General features: G+C 39.9%; 1 protein-coding gene across 8 annotated transcripts in view; it reads left to right on the top strand.

Moving 5' to 3' along the window:
- The window catches only part of Mlh1 (mutL homolog 1), a 52053-nt gene that overhangs the window by 16146 nt on the left and 18995 nt on the right, over positions 1–16912 (top strand). For 7 of the 8 annotated variants that reach the window (XM_004857889.4, XM_021238684.2, XM_021238686.2 and 4 more), the window contains exons 5-13: positions 1154–1226; positions 2651–2742; positions 4317–4359; positions 4476–4564; positions 6180–6292; positions 8588–8681; positions 10250–10403; positions 14037–14413; positions 16373–16521. In XM_004857889.4, coding sequence (XP_004857946.1) covers positions 1154–1226; positions 2651–2742; positions 4317–4359; positions 4476–4564; positions 6180–6292; positions 8588–8681; positions 10250–10403; positions 14037–14413; positions 16373–16521 — 1184 coding nt within the window. Of the gene's footprint in view, positions 1–1153; positions 1227–2650; positions 2743–4316; positions 4360–4475; positions 4565–6179; positions 6293–8587; positions 8682–10249; positions 10404–14036; positions 14414–16372; positions 16522–16912 lie in introns of those variants that run through there. The other variant, XM_087182086.1, reaches the window with a different exon arrangement.

Here is a 16912-nt window from a genome sequence, read left to right as displayed (position 1 = left end):
TGGGCTGATTTCAGGGCTATAGCTGGAATGCTGATGGCTCACGGTTCCTTTGTTAGCTCCAGCTCCCAAGGGAATACCTGGGCTGGCTTCCCTTCCATGAACAGCTGCCGGCCGGCTGGCTGTTATACTGACACAGTTTCCAAAGGCTGATGAATGACCTTGGAACAGAACAAAAATGGCATTCAAGGAATCAAAATTGCACCTCTTGTTTTTATAAGGACTGGCTATTCACTAGCTGAAGACAGGTAGGAATACTAATCCCCGGCCCCACCCTTCAAATTTCTCCCTAGTTCCTAGTCTTTGTCATCAAATATGTAAAGTAATGGAAAAAAGCATTTCAGAGCTTGCAGCACTGGTACTAGGGGAGCCCTGGGATGTGGGTGAGCTGATATGACTAGTCATCTCACAGACCAGGGAGATAGTTGGGAATTAATGTCTTCCTAAGTCTGTTTCTTCTAGGGATCCCACCAGGGATCCCTAGTGGCTCCCCTTCTGTGACAGGATGAAATTCAGAGTTCATGTTGCAGAACCAATGCCCTCAGTCCACCCTCCAGCCTCTTCTCACCACACATTCCCAGCTGCAATGTTTTTAAAAGCTTTTGTGGTTATGTGGTCATGTTTTCCCCATCTTATATGATCTTTCCTGCTGTCTCCAGATGAAACTATTGCTCTGTGAAGCCCAGCTGAAATTGTTCTCTCTTCTCCAGAGTTCACCTGCCTTCACTCCCAGCCCAGGCTGAATGATTCCTTTTCTACATCATTTAGTACATTATTCTACATTGTGTTAAAAGTCTATCCTCATGTAGGTCTAAGACTTTTTTTTTTTACAAGGGCCTTTGAAGGTCTGACACATGGTAGCTCCTCAATAAATGATTGCATAATTATAGAATATTTTACTGTTCTCTTAGGCAGTTGCACAACTAATGTGTAGTAGCTCTGAACTCAGCAACTAAAAACCGAGATTTTCTATTACAGGATTTTTTTAAAAATTCAATTAAAATCATTATGGAAATAGTTGGAAAATAAAGTTGTATTAAGCCAATATATAATGTGGCTATGTTTAATCTATTATTGGTATAATTTTCTTTGTTTACCCTTTGGAAAAATATCTCTTTCTAGTAGATATTAATAATCTCATGTATTTTCTGATTAGAGCAAGTTACTCAGATGGAAAGATGAAAGCTTCTCCTAAACCATGTGCAGGCAATCAGGGGACCCAGATCACGGTAAGAATAGTACATGGGAATGTGAATTGGTGGGAAAGGGCTTTGTATAAATATTGAAATATAAAATAAAATTGACTGTGAGCTTCTTAGGTAAAAATGAATTTTTATTAGTTAATAGAAGCCCAAGGGCCTGAGAGATTATTTGTTGGGACGGCAGAAATCAGTGCCAGAGTAGCTGACATTGAAAGAACGTTAAGGTTGACTCCAGAAGACATGAGTTGGAGTCTGAGCCTGGTCAGTCAATGGTTATGTATCTGGAGGCAAATCACTTAATATCCCTGGCCCTACATTTTCTCATCTCATCAAATTTATCATCATATTTATTATCAAATCTATTTCTCATCAAATAGATCAAAGAATACCTGCCTCAAAGTGTATTTTGTGAATCATATGGCAGTTTCATTAGTTGGGAAGAAGTCCAAGGTGCTGCCTCATTTCTATAGCATTTCAGTCCTTCTCTATTCTGTGATCCCATGTACCTTGCTGTCATGTTATACCTCCTGGTGCTCCACCCTTAATCCAAGCTAAAGCACATCTTCTTGAAGGCCAGTGTAACCTTTCTGATTCCTGGGTATGATGAAGCTGGCAGGAGGCAGAAATGGTCTTGTGCTTTGCAGTGCATGTTAAGAGGGAGCCTCACTAGGGTCCCCACAGTGTCACTTCAAGGAACTCCAAAAGAGCTCAGAAATTTTATGATTTTCCTTAGTTTGAAAAATATCTTTGAATGCCATGGGATGTCATAATTGTTTATAAGTTGATGTGTCTGTCTCACTGAATTATGTGTAATCTGAACAAGACTATGCTTTAAAATTTGTCTTCACAGTCAGCATGGTGCCCCTCCCCCACTCCTGCACTTTAGATATTACTCTTGCCTTTTTGGAGAAGAGAGAGGTCTCCATGGAGTGTCTAAGGTCCAGAAGGGTGGGATCTGGGGCACTTATTTCCTTATGCAATATTGATAGCAAGCTTTCAGCCCTGTCCCTCATTGACACAGGCCTGCTAACTGCTATAGGTAGCACTCACCAGCCACTATTGGGGTTTTAGTCTGGGAGGGTGCCCTCCTGTGTAGTGACGCCACTGTCCTGCAGCATGGACCCTGTTAAAGACTTACTTTGGTGTTCCTATAAAAAAATAAATAAATAAAATTTGTCTTCATATTTTCAGCATAAAGCAAAGAGCCTGACATAGAGATAACCCCTAGTACATATTTGAGAAGTTAATGAATCAGTGTGAGAGGCAGGAAAAATATCCTTTAATTCCTTTTTCAGTGTCCCTTTCCCTTTTCCCTAGTCAGTGCTTAAAAGTGTGCTGTTGGTAAGTATCTTTAAATTTACTACCTTAAGACCTAGCTTTTGGTGGACAACTTGAGCCTTTCTTCCCATGTAGTTTTTGTGAATTTACAAGAAAATTAATCTTCTATTCAGGTGGAGGACCTTTTTTATAACATAACCACAAGAAGGAAAGCTTTAAAAAATCCAAGTGAAGAGTATGGGAAAATTTTGGAAGTTGTTGGCAGGTACAGTTCAAAATCTGGGAGTGGGTCTCTGATTTGTCATCAAAAGAATGTATTCTGGTGCTTGTAAATTAAGAACAGCTGCTAAGCTAAATGGCAAACAGCAGAACTAGCCTACATATTGTTCTGATCTGGGTTTAGTCATCACTTCTGAGATTTTTCTCATCTCCCCAGGAAACAGCAGTTGGTCTCTATATCAGTGAAGGTTCTTTGGTGTAACCAGAACAGAATGACCTTAGCTTCTTGAGTTGAAAAGAAATTTATTACAAGGCCAGAAGTTTTCAAGTAGAAAGAGGTGTGGACAGCTGCCCCTTGGAGAGGACAAGAACCAGGGTGGTTTCAGGGATTTAACATTGTAACCCAGCTCTGGTTGTTTTCATTCTTTTCCTGACCCTGCTTTCGAATCTGTTTCCTGAAAAGTGAATCTAATTCACGTAGCTAAGATCATGTCCCCTTGCCTAAGGAGTGAAGACTTCTTTATTGGCAATTTTATCTAGTATGCATCAGGTGGAATGGGATAAAAAGGAAGCTAGCTTACAGGCTGCTAGCAGAAGAGAGGGGCTCAAAGCAAATGAAAACAACATATGTCAATAGTAGACTTAATCTTCCACTACACATGACTCCAGCATGGGCTCTCTGAACCATACGTCTTTGAGATACAATAGAAATGTGTTAACTGTTTTTCAGTATTTAAAAACCTAAAATGAATTAGATATTGCCCATAATAAAATGACACAGACAAACACATTAAATTTCTTTGTTTTTCTCTGGAAATGTATAAACCAGTGTCAGCTCTGGGAATCAAGATGTGATTATAAAATACAGTGAAGGTTTAAATTTTTAAAAATGTATTACAGTAAAAGACACGTGCCATTCATCCATGACAGTTGTCTTTTACTCTAATTTTTTTTTAAATTTAAACATTTACCATATATTTTAATCACCCCTTGTAGAGGAATTCTAGCCGGCTGTTAATTGTTACTTCTTAAGTGGACATAATCTTTCAGTTATTTGAGACCACAGAGGGAGAACCGAGAAAAGTCTGTAAGATATTGGAATAAGACTTAGAGGCAAGGAAGAGTCTGGTGTTGAGATCTCAGAATAAAAATGTGCAGGGTTGTTAAAGCAAGCTTTACAAGATGTCTTAGAAGCAATCTAGGCCTTTTGGGACACTATGCAAATAAAACGGTAGTTGAAGAGATGCTAAGATAAATATCTTGAGTCTAGTCAGCAACCTGTTAAAAACAGAGAAACAGAGAGGGCTGTTTGATTGACTCACATTTAGCATTGCTCTCTCTGAAGTCTCTGCTAGTTTGTTTTCCTGATGGTAAGATAGTATGTAGTAAGATATTTTTGTATATATGTATATCTTTGCTTAACTTGCTCAGTCTAGGGCTGGGGATTTAGCTCAGTGGTTCCAGCACCTGCCTTGGAAGTGCAAGGTCCCAAGCTTGATCCCCAGTACCAAAATAAATAAATTGCTTAGTATACCAATTTAGTTAACTAGAAGGGGGCTCTGACATCTCTTGTGCATTTTGCTAGTCTTTGCTTATCTTTCATTTTATTTTTCTTTACAGGTATTCAATACACAACTCAGGCGTTAGTTTCTCAGTTAAGAAAGTAAGTTCTTGATTATTGAGGGATGGTTTTGTATTCGGAAAAGAAACAAGATTTTTAATAATTTCTCACAACTGTGAGACAGAAAGTCATTGTGTCATTGTGTCTTCTTTTATCAGCAAGGCGAGACAGTTGCTGACATCAGAACACTATCCAGTGCCACAATTGTGGACAATATTCGCTCCATCTTTGGAAATGCTGTTAGCCGGTAAGTTGATAACCTACAAATAAAAAAATACTTTGCATTCATTATCTTGATTTAACATTCAGCTGCATTATTTTGGAATCTGTCAGGTTAGCACCTGCTTTATAAGTTTGTTTTAATCAAATATGCAGACTTCATGCCTCAAATTTGTTAATGGAGTCAGTACTTCATATAATCAACACTTCCTGGGTACATGTTGTCTGTTAGATGTTATAGTTGTAAGTAAGCATGTTCTCTGTAGGTGTTTCTCTTCAAAATATTTATAATGTAAAATTGTCATCATCAAAAGCTTCTGCATTTCCTCTTATTTTCCACTGTCATCACTTTAGGGTTTCATTTATCATTCAACTTTACTACTTGCCTCCCATATTCAAGGCTTTGTGCTAAAAGTCAAGGATATAAAGACAAATTATTTCTGACCCTCGAAGACTAGATTTGGAAGTATTGCCAAGTCTTCATTATCAGGGAAAGCCTAATAGGGAAATTTAATAGTATATAGATTCCTCTTGGTACCCCCATCTGCATGTAAACACTACCGTTTCCATCAAAGATTCCCAGCTACATATCAGAACTTTAGAAAACCCAGAGTGCCCGTGTCATAATCTGAAGGGAAGAATACTGAAAATCTTCCATATGCCAGGCACAAATGAGGTGCTATGGATATACAATTGATTAGAAAATGAGTCCATGACTTCACTTTCCCAAAAAATCCTTTTTTTTTGGTACTGGGAATCGAACTCAGGACCTTGCGCTTGTGAGGCAGGCAGCAGAACCACTGAGCTAAATCCCTAGCCCTAAAAATCTTGAAAAGCAGTTGTCATCACAGTATCAGATTTTTACTTGGAAGAACATATTATTCATTCTTGAGCCAAACCAAGTTCTCAACTAGGGAACAACCAATTTACTTGTAATTACCCTCTCTTTCTCATTAAATGTAAATAAATGAATTTTTTAAAGCTGTGTTTCCAGAGTAAAGGGACAACTGTATCCTACAGTGTAACATGTAATAGCTTGACTAAATTTTTAAGACTCAAAACTAGGAAAATTCCTAGAGACTGTCAGAGATTAGGAATGTCCAGGAGCAGCATTTTCCAAAGCAAGTTTCCAGAACACTTAAGTAAAATAAGTGTGGTTTGTCCAATGACCATTGTTTCACCTAAACTTCCTCTCCCCAGTAAACATTCTGGGGAACTCCATACTGGAACTTCCTTTTAGTGCTATTCATTATAGTAAGGTAATTCAGTAGAGATGAGTTTTTCTCGAAATCACATGTTTGGGATTTAGTTACTAAGATACATAAAACTTTCAGCAAAATAAGGTCCCAGGGCTTGGACTCATATTCCAGCAATGATAGTAGTGCCTGGCACAGAGGCAGAAGTACTTGAAGGCACTGACTGATGGGTAAGTGAGTGGGTGAGTGGGTGGGTGGGTGGATGGACAGTTGGATTCATAGATGGACAAACAGATGGGCAGGTCCAGAGGAACTCAGTGAACCAGGTCTCAGAGGTCTTCATTTGGCAAAGTTTAAGGGAAGGAGCCTTGCATTTTCTGATTCTTTTATAACATTTGAGTTTTCCAGTATTCTCAAAAAGTCTCACAATTTCTCTTTTTTAACTAGAGAACTGATAGAAGTTGGATGTGAGGATAAAACCCTGGCTTTCAAAATGAATGGCTACATATCTAATGCAAACTACTCAGTGAAGAAGTGCATTTTCTTACTCTTCATCAACCGTAAGTGAAAAAGAACTAAAGCAGGAGTATCTACAGAGAATTTTATGGAACCCTGGGATTTCCTGCCAAAATTAAGTTTGATTAGCAAGAATTTCTAATTTTTGTCCTAGAAGGGCATCCTAGGCCTCTGAGTCTGTACACCTTTCTTACCAACTAGAATTAAGAGATTTAAGAAGTACTTCCTAAGCAGAGCTTTCCTCTGCCCTTAGATTAAAGGCTACCATTTGATACTGCTCAGCAAAACACAGAGAGAGGGGTACCTTGGACAAGATATTGTCATTAAAGAAATTGAAAGCTAAGATCCTCAAAAATTTTTTTTCCTTCCTTTTTTTTTTTTGTTCTAGAGATTAAATTCAGGTCCTACACTAAACTACAGCTCCTTTTTTTATATTTTTATTTTGAGACAGGGTCTTGGTAAATCATTAAGTTGCCTAGGCTGGGCTCAAACTTGTCATTCTCCTGCCTCACCTTCCCAGAGTGCTGCGATTAGGCAGCACCACCATATCTGGCTAAGATTTTTCTCTATAGAGAATGAAATTTATGACATAAAGAGCAGTTTCAGGGAGGTAATTAACTAAGTGAGTTTAGATTTTTCCCATACTTGCTTTCTTTCCTTACCTCCCTGCTGACATACTGTTTATGTAGTTCTTACTAAGTACACACTATTTTGCATTCTGCTTTAGAACTTAATTATATATTGCAGAGTTTTGATAGTGAGAGCAACAACAAATAATTCTTCACAGAATCTGGCTTAATTTTCCATTTTTCCATACAAAACTAAGATGCATCTTTCCATACCTTCAGCTTTCATTGTTTTTTATCTCACAAAATCTTTACCTTTGTTGTTTTGAAGCATTTAATAACTTTATAGTTTTTTATTTGTTTTCAAGAAATAATATATTCCCCCTTCCCATTTTAGCACTTAACCAGCTATAAATATCTAGTTATGCATGTTTTATAGCAGGTACTCAAAACAATACAGGAAGAGTGGGGAGAGAACCAGTCATTTATAAACAGATACTGTAAACTCATTTATATTAGCAGGGTTTTTTCCTTCTACATTAGAACGGCTACAGCCTGATATATATAGTAAAATTTGTTACGTCGAAGGCTCAGAAAATGTTTTTTATTAGTTTTTCCTAATCACAAAGACTAACACCTTTGCAGCTCATTCTGGCTATGAAGTAGACAAAAATTTGCCACCTAACTCTCCTGTGGCTGTGTTTCTGTTGGGGCTGCCTACCACAGCCTCTGCATTACTTCAGCTTTCTGTTCACAGTGCCAAGTTCCCAGTCACAAAGAGAGGCTGGGTTCTTTTGCATACCTGCCCTTACTTAATCTGTACACCATGCAGGCTCACCTAGGTTGTAGAGTACTTCTTTCGCCTGTCTCAAGTTCAGATGTCTCAGCAGAGGGGCTCCAGCTGTCCTTTTGTCAGGTGCCCACAGGTGGTCCAGGCCTGTGTGGTCAGGACATGTGTTACTGACTACAAGGACATTATTGAAGGGGCAGTGGTTGTGGTGAACACTCAAATAATTGTCTCTCCATCAATAAGATCACAGCTACTCTTATCATTGAAAATACAAAGATGTAATACATCCTTGGTTATAATTACACAAGACAGCAGATCATCAGCCAGTCATCTAAAATCTGTCTGGAGCTAAAGGAGAACTGTTTTCTGAAAACAGATCTCTGCTTTTAGTCTTCTCCCACTCTTTATTGTTTTCTACCTTGTTCAAACCTGAGTCATTTCCTAAATTACCTTAAACACACATTTAGCCATTTGTATACTGCCTGAAATTCTGGAAAACTCACTCTTTTCCTTCATTGCCCAGCATGGATAGCCTATTGTTGGAACTCCCTATGCAGAGTTAGCTGCTGGCTCATTGCACCATTTGGCACGCACATCTGTAATAGTGGTAACCACTTGGGTTTGAAAATATCTATCAGCATAGTGTTTCCCAGAACTTGGCACATGTGAGAAGTAGCTGGCATGTCTTTGTAGAATGAAAAATCTGAGAATGCAGTGTGGGCTGACTGAAGGGAAGGGAAATAGAGAGGCAGAATTTATTACCCTTTCCTCTTTTCTGCTACATAATGAGAGGAGAAATTTCCAGGGCCGTCCTGAGATGCTGGGAAGTAATAATACATAAAGGGAGCCTTGTTCCTGGGGATCTGTTGCGTGTATTGCTCTGGAGGCACTCTTCCTGTGGTGATTTATGGCTTTGTATGGCTCTGCACCTATTGCCTCACCCCTAAGGACAGTTGTTATCTAGTTTTCTTTTCATTTTTTAGATCGTCTGGTAGAATCAACTTCATTGAGAAAAGCCATAGAAACGGTGTATGCAGCATATTTGCCCAAAAACACACACCCATTCCTATACCTCAGGTAATGTAGCATCAAACTGTTTACCCAAGATTTAAAAGAACAGAAATTCTGTCAGGCTGTCCTCTGTGAAAGAGAAGGGCTTGCTAGTAGCTGAGTACCAAAATTAGTGAATCTCATATACTATTGGCAAAAGGGTGTTCTGTCCCTTCTCACAGGTAAAAAGCACAATTTTCCTTCATTTATTCACTAATTTGGCAGAACCTCAAAGAGAGCCCTTGCTGTGTTGGTGACAGAAAAGTGATTAACATGTCTAACCCCTTCAGGAAGAGTAGACACATGTGCTCAGGAAACTGAACAGTCCTTCTACTGGGTCAAAACGGTCCTACTGAGAAGCCAAAAACAGCTACAATTTTCCTTCCATGAATGAGTCTTTTGCTTTATGGAGATTCTTTGTGTGGCATAATTATTTTTGATTGCCCGGTGCTTCACTTAAATAACTTAGCAATCATAAATTCAGCATTTGCAAAGGAGGAGTAAAATATCATGGTTAAAAGTTTTTAGTTTAAATGTAGATTTGTTAACTCCCATGTGTATTCCTTTGCTAGATTGAGTTATCACCTTATTCCATCTCTGTATTGACAGGGTCTGAATGGAGGATAAAACCACATAACAATTTGAAGAAAAATTTTAATGAAAGAACTACAAATAGGATTAGAGTAGAAGGAGATGGAATGATAAGAAGTGAAGTGACAGTGGGTGCAGGTGTAGGGAACAGCCATTACCACTATGGCTGAGGTAAAGTCCCCTTGCCACACTCTCCCTCAGCCCCTCCTGGGATGAGATGAACCTTGTTGAAGAGGATGTGGCTGCATGGATGAGAGGTCAATAAGGTACTCCTCAGGCACTACTCTAAGGGGTTGCTGGGGAGTACTGCCCATAAGAAGGGACCACATGGACCCAAACCTGGCACAAAACCCACTTCCTCCATTGTCCATTTACCACAAAACCTCACATTACAAAGCTCCATTATCAGAATAAGCAATAAAGGATGGACTTGGGAAAAGGGCAGTAAATTAATAGCTGGCACAGCCTCTGAACTGACTCTTGAGTTACATTTTAATGGTAGAAAGTTCACTTCCATCTATTCTTATTTTGATCCTCATAATACTGAAAAGTAAGTAGGGGGCAGATTGATGGTTACCTTGTTTTTACAGATGAGAAAACATCCAGGGAAGGTAAGTGAGTTGCCTGAGGTCACATAATAAGAAATTCCACTAGTTTGAGAATGCTAATAATAACAGTATCATAAAATAAATGTGTCAGGTACATGCAAATTGCTTTTCATGAATTTAATCCCCACCATAAACCTGTAAGATAGCTAATGCTGTTATGCTCACTTTACAAATGAAAGAATAGGCAAAGAAAGATAATATAACTTATCCAAAACTACATGATTCTTAAGTGGCAGAGCCAACATTTGAACAGCCACTTAGACTTGACCATGAGGTTTTTACCATTGTCATTTGGCTTCCCCAGATCATCTGGCTACAACATATACCATGTGTAGATTTTTCCCCCCATCCTGCACAATCTGAGGTAATTGTGCTCTCTCTTTTTTTTCCTGCCAGTTTAGAAATCAGCCCCCAGAATGTGGATGTCAATGTGCACCCTACAAAACATGAAGTTCACTTCCTGCATGAGGAGAGCATCCTGGAGCGGGTGCAGCAACACATTGAGAGCAAGCTCCTGGGTGCCAACTCGTCCAGGATGTACTTCACTCAGGTGGGGCACATCTCCAGCTCTGTGATACATTTGCCACTTTGAAATGTGCCCTTTCAAATGTGAGAGCCCAGATTTTTTCCTTGTGCTTTAGAACTTTCTTTGTAAATATTATCTCAATAGTTTCCTTTCCACAACATTTACTTTTTTGAGCCTAATTGTGAAAATACTGTCCTTGGGCCTGGAGTCATATGGCCTGAGTTCTCTTCCTCACTGCCTCCACCTGGGAACTTGGGCCATCTTCCTAGGAAAACAAGCTGCCTGAAAACAGAATAGGCAGCATTTTTAATGCCTTCATTTCCATTAGATATGTCCAGGAGGAGGCTGATCCCACCTACACAGGGAAGAGTGTACGGTCCAGGCCCCGGTAGGCAGTAGAAAGAGTGGGAAGAGCAGGGGCTTCAGTGTCAGACAGACCTGAGTGACCAGCCATGTCACTACACTTTCCTGGTCTCTAAGTCTCCCTCAGTAAATTTGGAACTAATCACCCCCATATCGAAGGACAGTTACAAGTAGTTGAACAGTGGACAGAAAGAATCTATTCATCTTAAGACAACCAGATATTGACATACAGTAAATATAAACTAAAGGCAACAACTATACCTCCATTAACAATAGAAAAGAATTCAGCAGTAGGGGCCGGGGATTTAGCTCAGTGGTTCTGCCACCTACCTCTAAAGCACAAGGTCCTGAGTTCAATCCCTGGTACCAAAGGAAAAAAAAAAAAGAATTCAGCAGTAATAACATTGAGTTAACTAACTAAAGATTAATAAAGCTTAATGGTTATACCAGTAAGGATAGAAGGAGGAGGGAATGGGAGAATGAAAATGTAAAATTTGAAAAATTAAGTAGTGGAAGATGAGAGAAAAGTGAGGTAAAAGGTCATATTGAGGAGTAAAAGAAAATTAATAGAATTAGATAAAAGTAACAAAAAATAAAAAGGCAACAAAATAAAAATTAAGAAGATAAAAGGAAAAAAACCTAATGAAGAAAAAGAAAATGATTGTCTTCCCCTTTTTTTGAGTGGTGAGTGGTGAGGAAGGCACACAAAATCACTCCATGAGGTTGCTGCTATGGATATGTGATATATGGCTGAAGAAGTAGGTGGGGGAGTGAATGATAAAACCCTGTGCCTAGAGCAGAGTGTTGCAGTAGGACTAATATTACTGGGCCCATAGTCCAGGATGTTGGAGTCAGAACCATGCTCTGCTGTGCCTCATCATTCCACTTTTATGTTTGAACGGTGAACTAGTCAAGAAAATATGGTTAGCATCCCTGATTTGTTCTGTTGTTAGCTTTCTGTCACTATGACAAAATACTTGAAAGAATCAACTTAAAAAGAGGAAAGGTCTGTTTTGACTGATGGTTTCAGAGTTTGTAGTCTGTGGTCACTTGGCTCCATCTCCATGTGGTAATGTAGAACTTCGTGGCTGGGAACACATGGTAGAGCATATCTGGGAAGCAGAGAGAGCATTCACTTTTATAACCCATCAATGGATTAATCTATTGATGAGGTTAGAGCCCTCATGATCCAGTCACTTTCCAAAGGCCTCACCTCAACACTGCTGCTTTAAGATCAAGGCTTCAGCGCATGAGCATTTCAGATCCAAACCATAACCCCAGGCTACCCCCTAAAGAAGGCATAAAGTAAGATTTCAGCTCCGTGGCAGTGGTTTTCAAAAAGTTTAGGGGAGGGCCAGGGATTTAGCTCAGTGGTTCTGCCGCCTGCCTGGCAAGCACAAGGTCCCGAGTTCGATCCCCGGTACCAAAAAAAAAAGTGTAGTGGAGTTTCCTGGGTTAGGAAAACTAAGGGACCAATTTTTTGCCTCGTGAAGTTTCTTTCACATCCCTATGGAGTTTGGAAGTTTCAGCCTAAGGGTGAGGAGTGGGATAAAAACCTTGGCAAGAGTTCCTGATGTGTGACTCCCTGTTCTTCCTATCACATCCCGGCAGGAAGTGCTTGGTGACTTGTTATGTTATTTTGGTGATATGCTTCATCCCTGGGCTCATCTGGCGACCCCCTGATTCCTTAAGTTGCCCATCAGCATCTAGCTTAATGGCTTCACCAGGCATTATTATCATTACCTGAGTCAGTTTTCCATAGATTGCAAACTTAAGATTTTCTCATTGTTTTTCTGTATTGACTGTAGTTCTATATAGAACTTTATTTCATTTGTGAGAGTTATTTAGTTATAGTGAAATATGTTTCCCACTAGAAAATAAGGCCAAATGCTGAATTTTTTCTATTTAATTGCCAATTTTCAAAGAAATGAGTTGATGCCCTAGCAATTTCCAGTGACTTCACCCTCTCTTCTCCTTCCCTCTTCTCCCTCCTCTTTCTCTATTTCTCAGTATTTTTTCATCAGTATTAACAAAGCACACTCTTAATCCATTGAGATCATTTTTTTTGTATTGTTGCTTGATGTGGTTAGGATTGAAAATGTCTCCAAAAAGCCTCCTTGTGTTGAAGGATTAGTTGCTGATTGGGTTTTGGGAAGAGATTAGATCATGAGAACTCTTAAGTTTCCACTGATAAGATCATGATATGATGATATTTTGAGGAGATGATGGAAATAGGAACTGGGCCATAGTTGAAGGGAGTGAATCATGAGAGGGCTCTTTCCTTCTCTTTCTCTTAACTTCCTGGTCACCATGAGGTAAGTAGCTTTGCACGACCATGTCCTGCCATGGTGCTCTGCCTTACCTCAGGCCCACAGCAATGGAGCAAATGACTATGGACTAAAAGCTCTGAAACCATGAGCCAAAATACAAAATAAACTTCTTCCTCTTTTAAGTTAATCTCAAGTATTTTGTCACAGTGACAAAAAGGTGACAAACACAGTGCTCACATGAGCCCATCTTTGTCCATTGGAAGCACATTTCCTTTGATGCCTTTGTCTTTCAGCCCAATTATACTACTTTTGTAGTTCCCATGTTTCTGACAAGACAATATGTACTTTCCCATCCCATGCTCTTGGTTGGCCATTTCTCTGAAGAGCTCTGGTTCATTTTAGTAAGGATTGGTATGGTGACTATAATCTGGGACCCGAGGTCCTTATTGCTTTTGGGTGGTAAGTATTTTTATGTCTCTCCAGTGGAGAGAGGTAAAACATGTATATTTTAAAAATAGAATAAATAAATAATAAAAAATAGAATGGTAGTTGTCAGAGGCTGATAGGAGGAGGAAATTGGAGGTTATTGTTTAATAAATACAGAGTTTAACTTTAGGAGGATGAAAAAGTTCTAGAGAAATATGCTGGACATAATTGCACAACAGTGTGAATGTACTAAATGCCATTGAACTCTCGCTTTAAAATAGCTAAAGTTATTTATGTTACATATATTTTACCACAACAGAAAAATAAAATCCTCTTGTAGCAGAAAAATAGACAAAAATATGGGAACTTTATACTGATATTTACATTTTAAACTAAGTTTAAGGTTAGGACTTTGTTTGATGAATTTTATGCTTATAAACCTTTTATTTTATACGTTAAATTTTGGTCTAAATTGCTTCCATAATAATTCTGTAATGATGACTATACCTAGTTCTTCTTTCTCCAGTACTGTTCCATTTTGGGACCTGGACTTCTGTCCTTCACATTCTGAGTCTTGCCACTGTCTTTTTTGATACAGACTTTGCTACCAGGACTTGCCGGTTCCTCTGGGGAGATAGTTAAATCTACACCAGGTGTGACCCCCTCATCTACTTCTGGAAGTGGTGACAAGGTCTATGCTTATCAGATGGTCCGTACAGATTCCCGGGAACAGAAGCTCGATGCCTTTCTGCAGCCTGTGAGCAAGGCCCTGCCCAGTCAGCCCCAGGCTGTTGACCCAGGGGATAAAACAGATGGTTCTAGTTGCAAAGCTGGGCAGCAAGATGAAGACATGCTTGAAATCCCAGCCCTTGGTGAAGTGGCTGCCAAGAGTCAGAACACAGAGGGGGATGCAAACAAGGGTGCTTTAGAAACAGCAGAAAAGAGAGCACCCACTTCTAGCCCAGGCAACCCCAGGTATGCCCTTTTGGGGAGGGTGCAGCTTGCCTTCATGTTCTTGAGTAAAACTGTCTTATAACTTTGGCTTTTCATGAGTCACTGGCATCTTCTCTTGCTTGACTTCTCCTCTGCCTCCACTGGGAGAGTTCGGTGGCGCTGCCCACTGTCTGCTTTTGACCACAACTTGATAGCTGCCGCTAGTGTTCTCTGAAATATCTTCAGTGTCTTTGGTTCTACATATTAGTTTAAAACACATCAGAAAGAAAGCAGAAGATGATTCCTTTGTTTTTAGTAAAACATTTGATAAATCACAATCCCAGAAGTGGCTAGAGAGACGCTTGAAATAGCTCTTTCATTCTTCCCAAAGCTGTTACCACTCCTTTCAAAAGAACCACACTTTGAGAATCTAGTTTATATTGGGCCGGGGATTTAGCTCAGTGGTTCTGCCACCTGCCTCGCAAGCCCAAGGTCTAGAGTTCGATCCCCAGTACCAAAAAAAAAAAAAAAATCTCAGAATCTAGTTTATAAAACCCCCTGAATTGAGCTAGTGGTGAAAGAAAGCAAGAAAAAAGGGCCAAGAATGATGGTAGTAAAGACTGTCACTTAGTTTTGAGCATTTCCAGCGTATGCCTTGCAGGTTCTCTAAGGACATTATTTTGCTGAAATCTGTAAGGTGGCTGGCTGTATTTAATGTGTACACATGCTAAACTTGGAGCTCATGGTGAGATCATTTGCTTAAGGCCATATGTGTACTTAGTGACTGGCCACCAGAAATCTTTGCACTAAACGGCCATTTGACTTGGATGAGTTCCTTCAGTTTGCTCATGTTTGAGTTATCCTAGCAAGACAACTTCTAAGGATTTTTACCAGAAAATAATAAAGTTTGGTGGTATTTATTGTGCTACTATTGTATGCCAGATGCACACCGTATCTCATTTAATGATCTTATTAAAAACCTTACAGAAGAAGCATTTCATTTGTTTATTCTTTGGGGAACTAAATGATACCAGGCCACACTCAAAGACTTTTTTTTTCAAGGGGGTGATTTGGGGACAGGATCTCGCTGTGTAATCCAGGCTGGCCTTGAACTCACAGTGATCTTCCTGCCTCAGCTGCCCAAAGGCTGGGATTACAAGCATGTGACACCACACGAGAAATTTTTTTTAAAGCAGAAGTCATATCTCATCACTCATTCTGCTGAAAAACCTTTCAGTGGCTTCACATTCCAAGTTGGAGATAATTTAAATCCCTTGCCCTGCCTTCCCCTGACCTTCCACTTTCCTTTCTCCTCATGGCATGTTAGCCCTGTGGCTCTTGTGGCTGATCTGAACTGACTCAGCTTCTTCCCCTCTGGTTGCCCTTGCTGTTCCTCAGCCTAGGAAGCCTATGGCTTTCTGTCACTCAGGTCTCAAGTGTCACCCCCTGCCAGAGGCCTTCTTTGTCCATTTACCTAACATTCTCTTCTCACTTCCCTATCATTCTGTTACTTTGTTATCTAACACCAATCACTACTAGTAACTATCCTTTTTTTTTTCCTGTTGCTTTTTTTACTCTCCCACTATGAAGTAAGCATCATGAGGGCAGGCAGCTGTTTTTACTGCTATATGTAGATGGTATTTAACAGTGCCTGATGGTCTGATAGATGAAAGAATGGAGGAAGGAAAGTGGGTGGGAAGGTCAGTCGGTCAGTCAGTTCACTTGCTCAAGGCCCTACAGCTCTCAGGGCCTAACCAGACTCCACATCCTACTTATATACAGCTGTGGGGCCAGCTTTGGGATCTGAAGTTTGTCAGATGAGCAGCATGCTGGAGAATAAACATCCTCCTGGCCTGCTGCTAGCACAGGGGTCTCTCTGTAGCTATGTAGAAGCTGCCAACAGCACAGGGAATCTGTTCCCATCTCCTAAATGCCACAGAACTTGACTGAGTTAAAAAATTAAAAGGAAGAGTAATAGTCTGCTGGTTTCTTTTCTTATAGAAAGAGACATCGGGAAGACTCTGATGTGGAAATGATGGAAAGTGGTTCCCAGAAGGAAATGACAGCAGCTTGTACCCCTCGGAGAAGGATCATTAACCTCACTAGTGTTTTGAGTCTCCAGGAAGAAATTAATGAGCGGCGACATGAGAGTACGTAAGTGCCTGGAACTCTGAGAGCCTGGACTGCTGGCATTAAGGTTTTGGAACTGCAGAAAGCATTCATGTTCTCGGGGTAGCCACCACACTGTGCAGGGCAAACCTCTTCCCCTTACTAACCCACAGCATTAGCAGTTTAAAAACAATTACAAGAGAAGGAAAAGCGAGAAAGTAATTTATTTTAATTAGAATTAAGGGACATTCTCATTAAATCATAGGAGTCAGAGTAAGGCAGTCATTTCAGTAATTTCCAGTTTGTTTCTCTTTTAGCATTGTAATGACCACCAAAATTCATATCCTGTGGACTGAATGGGATGTGCTATTGCTGAAAGTTCACAGGCTTTTTTAATCCTTGGCACTACTACTTCTACTGTGTGACCTTACA

Source organism: Heterocephalus glaber, unplaced genomic scaffold (genome assembly GCF_053883595.1).
Source record: "Heterocephalus glaber isolate CG9 unplaced genomic scaffold, H.glaber_assembly_v1.0 deba00001472, whole genome shotgun sequence".
NCBI lineage: Eukaryota > Metazoa > Chordata > Mammalia > Rodentia > Bathyergidae > Heterocephalus > Heterocephalus glaber.
This window is presented reverse-complemented; position numbering and strand designations above follow the sequence as displayed.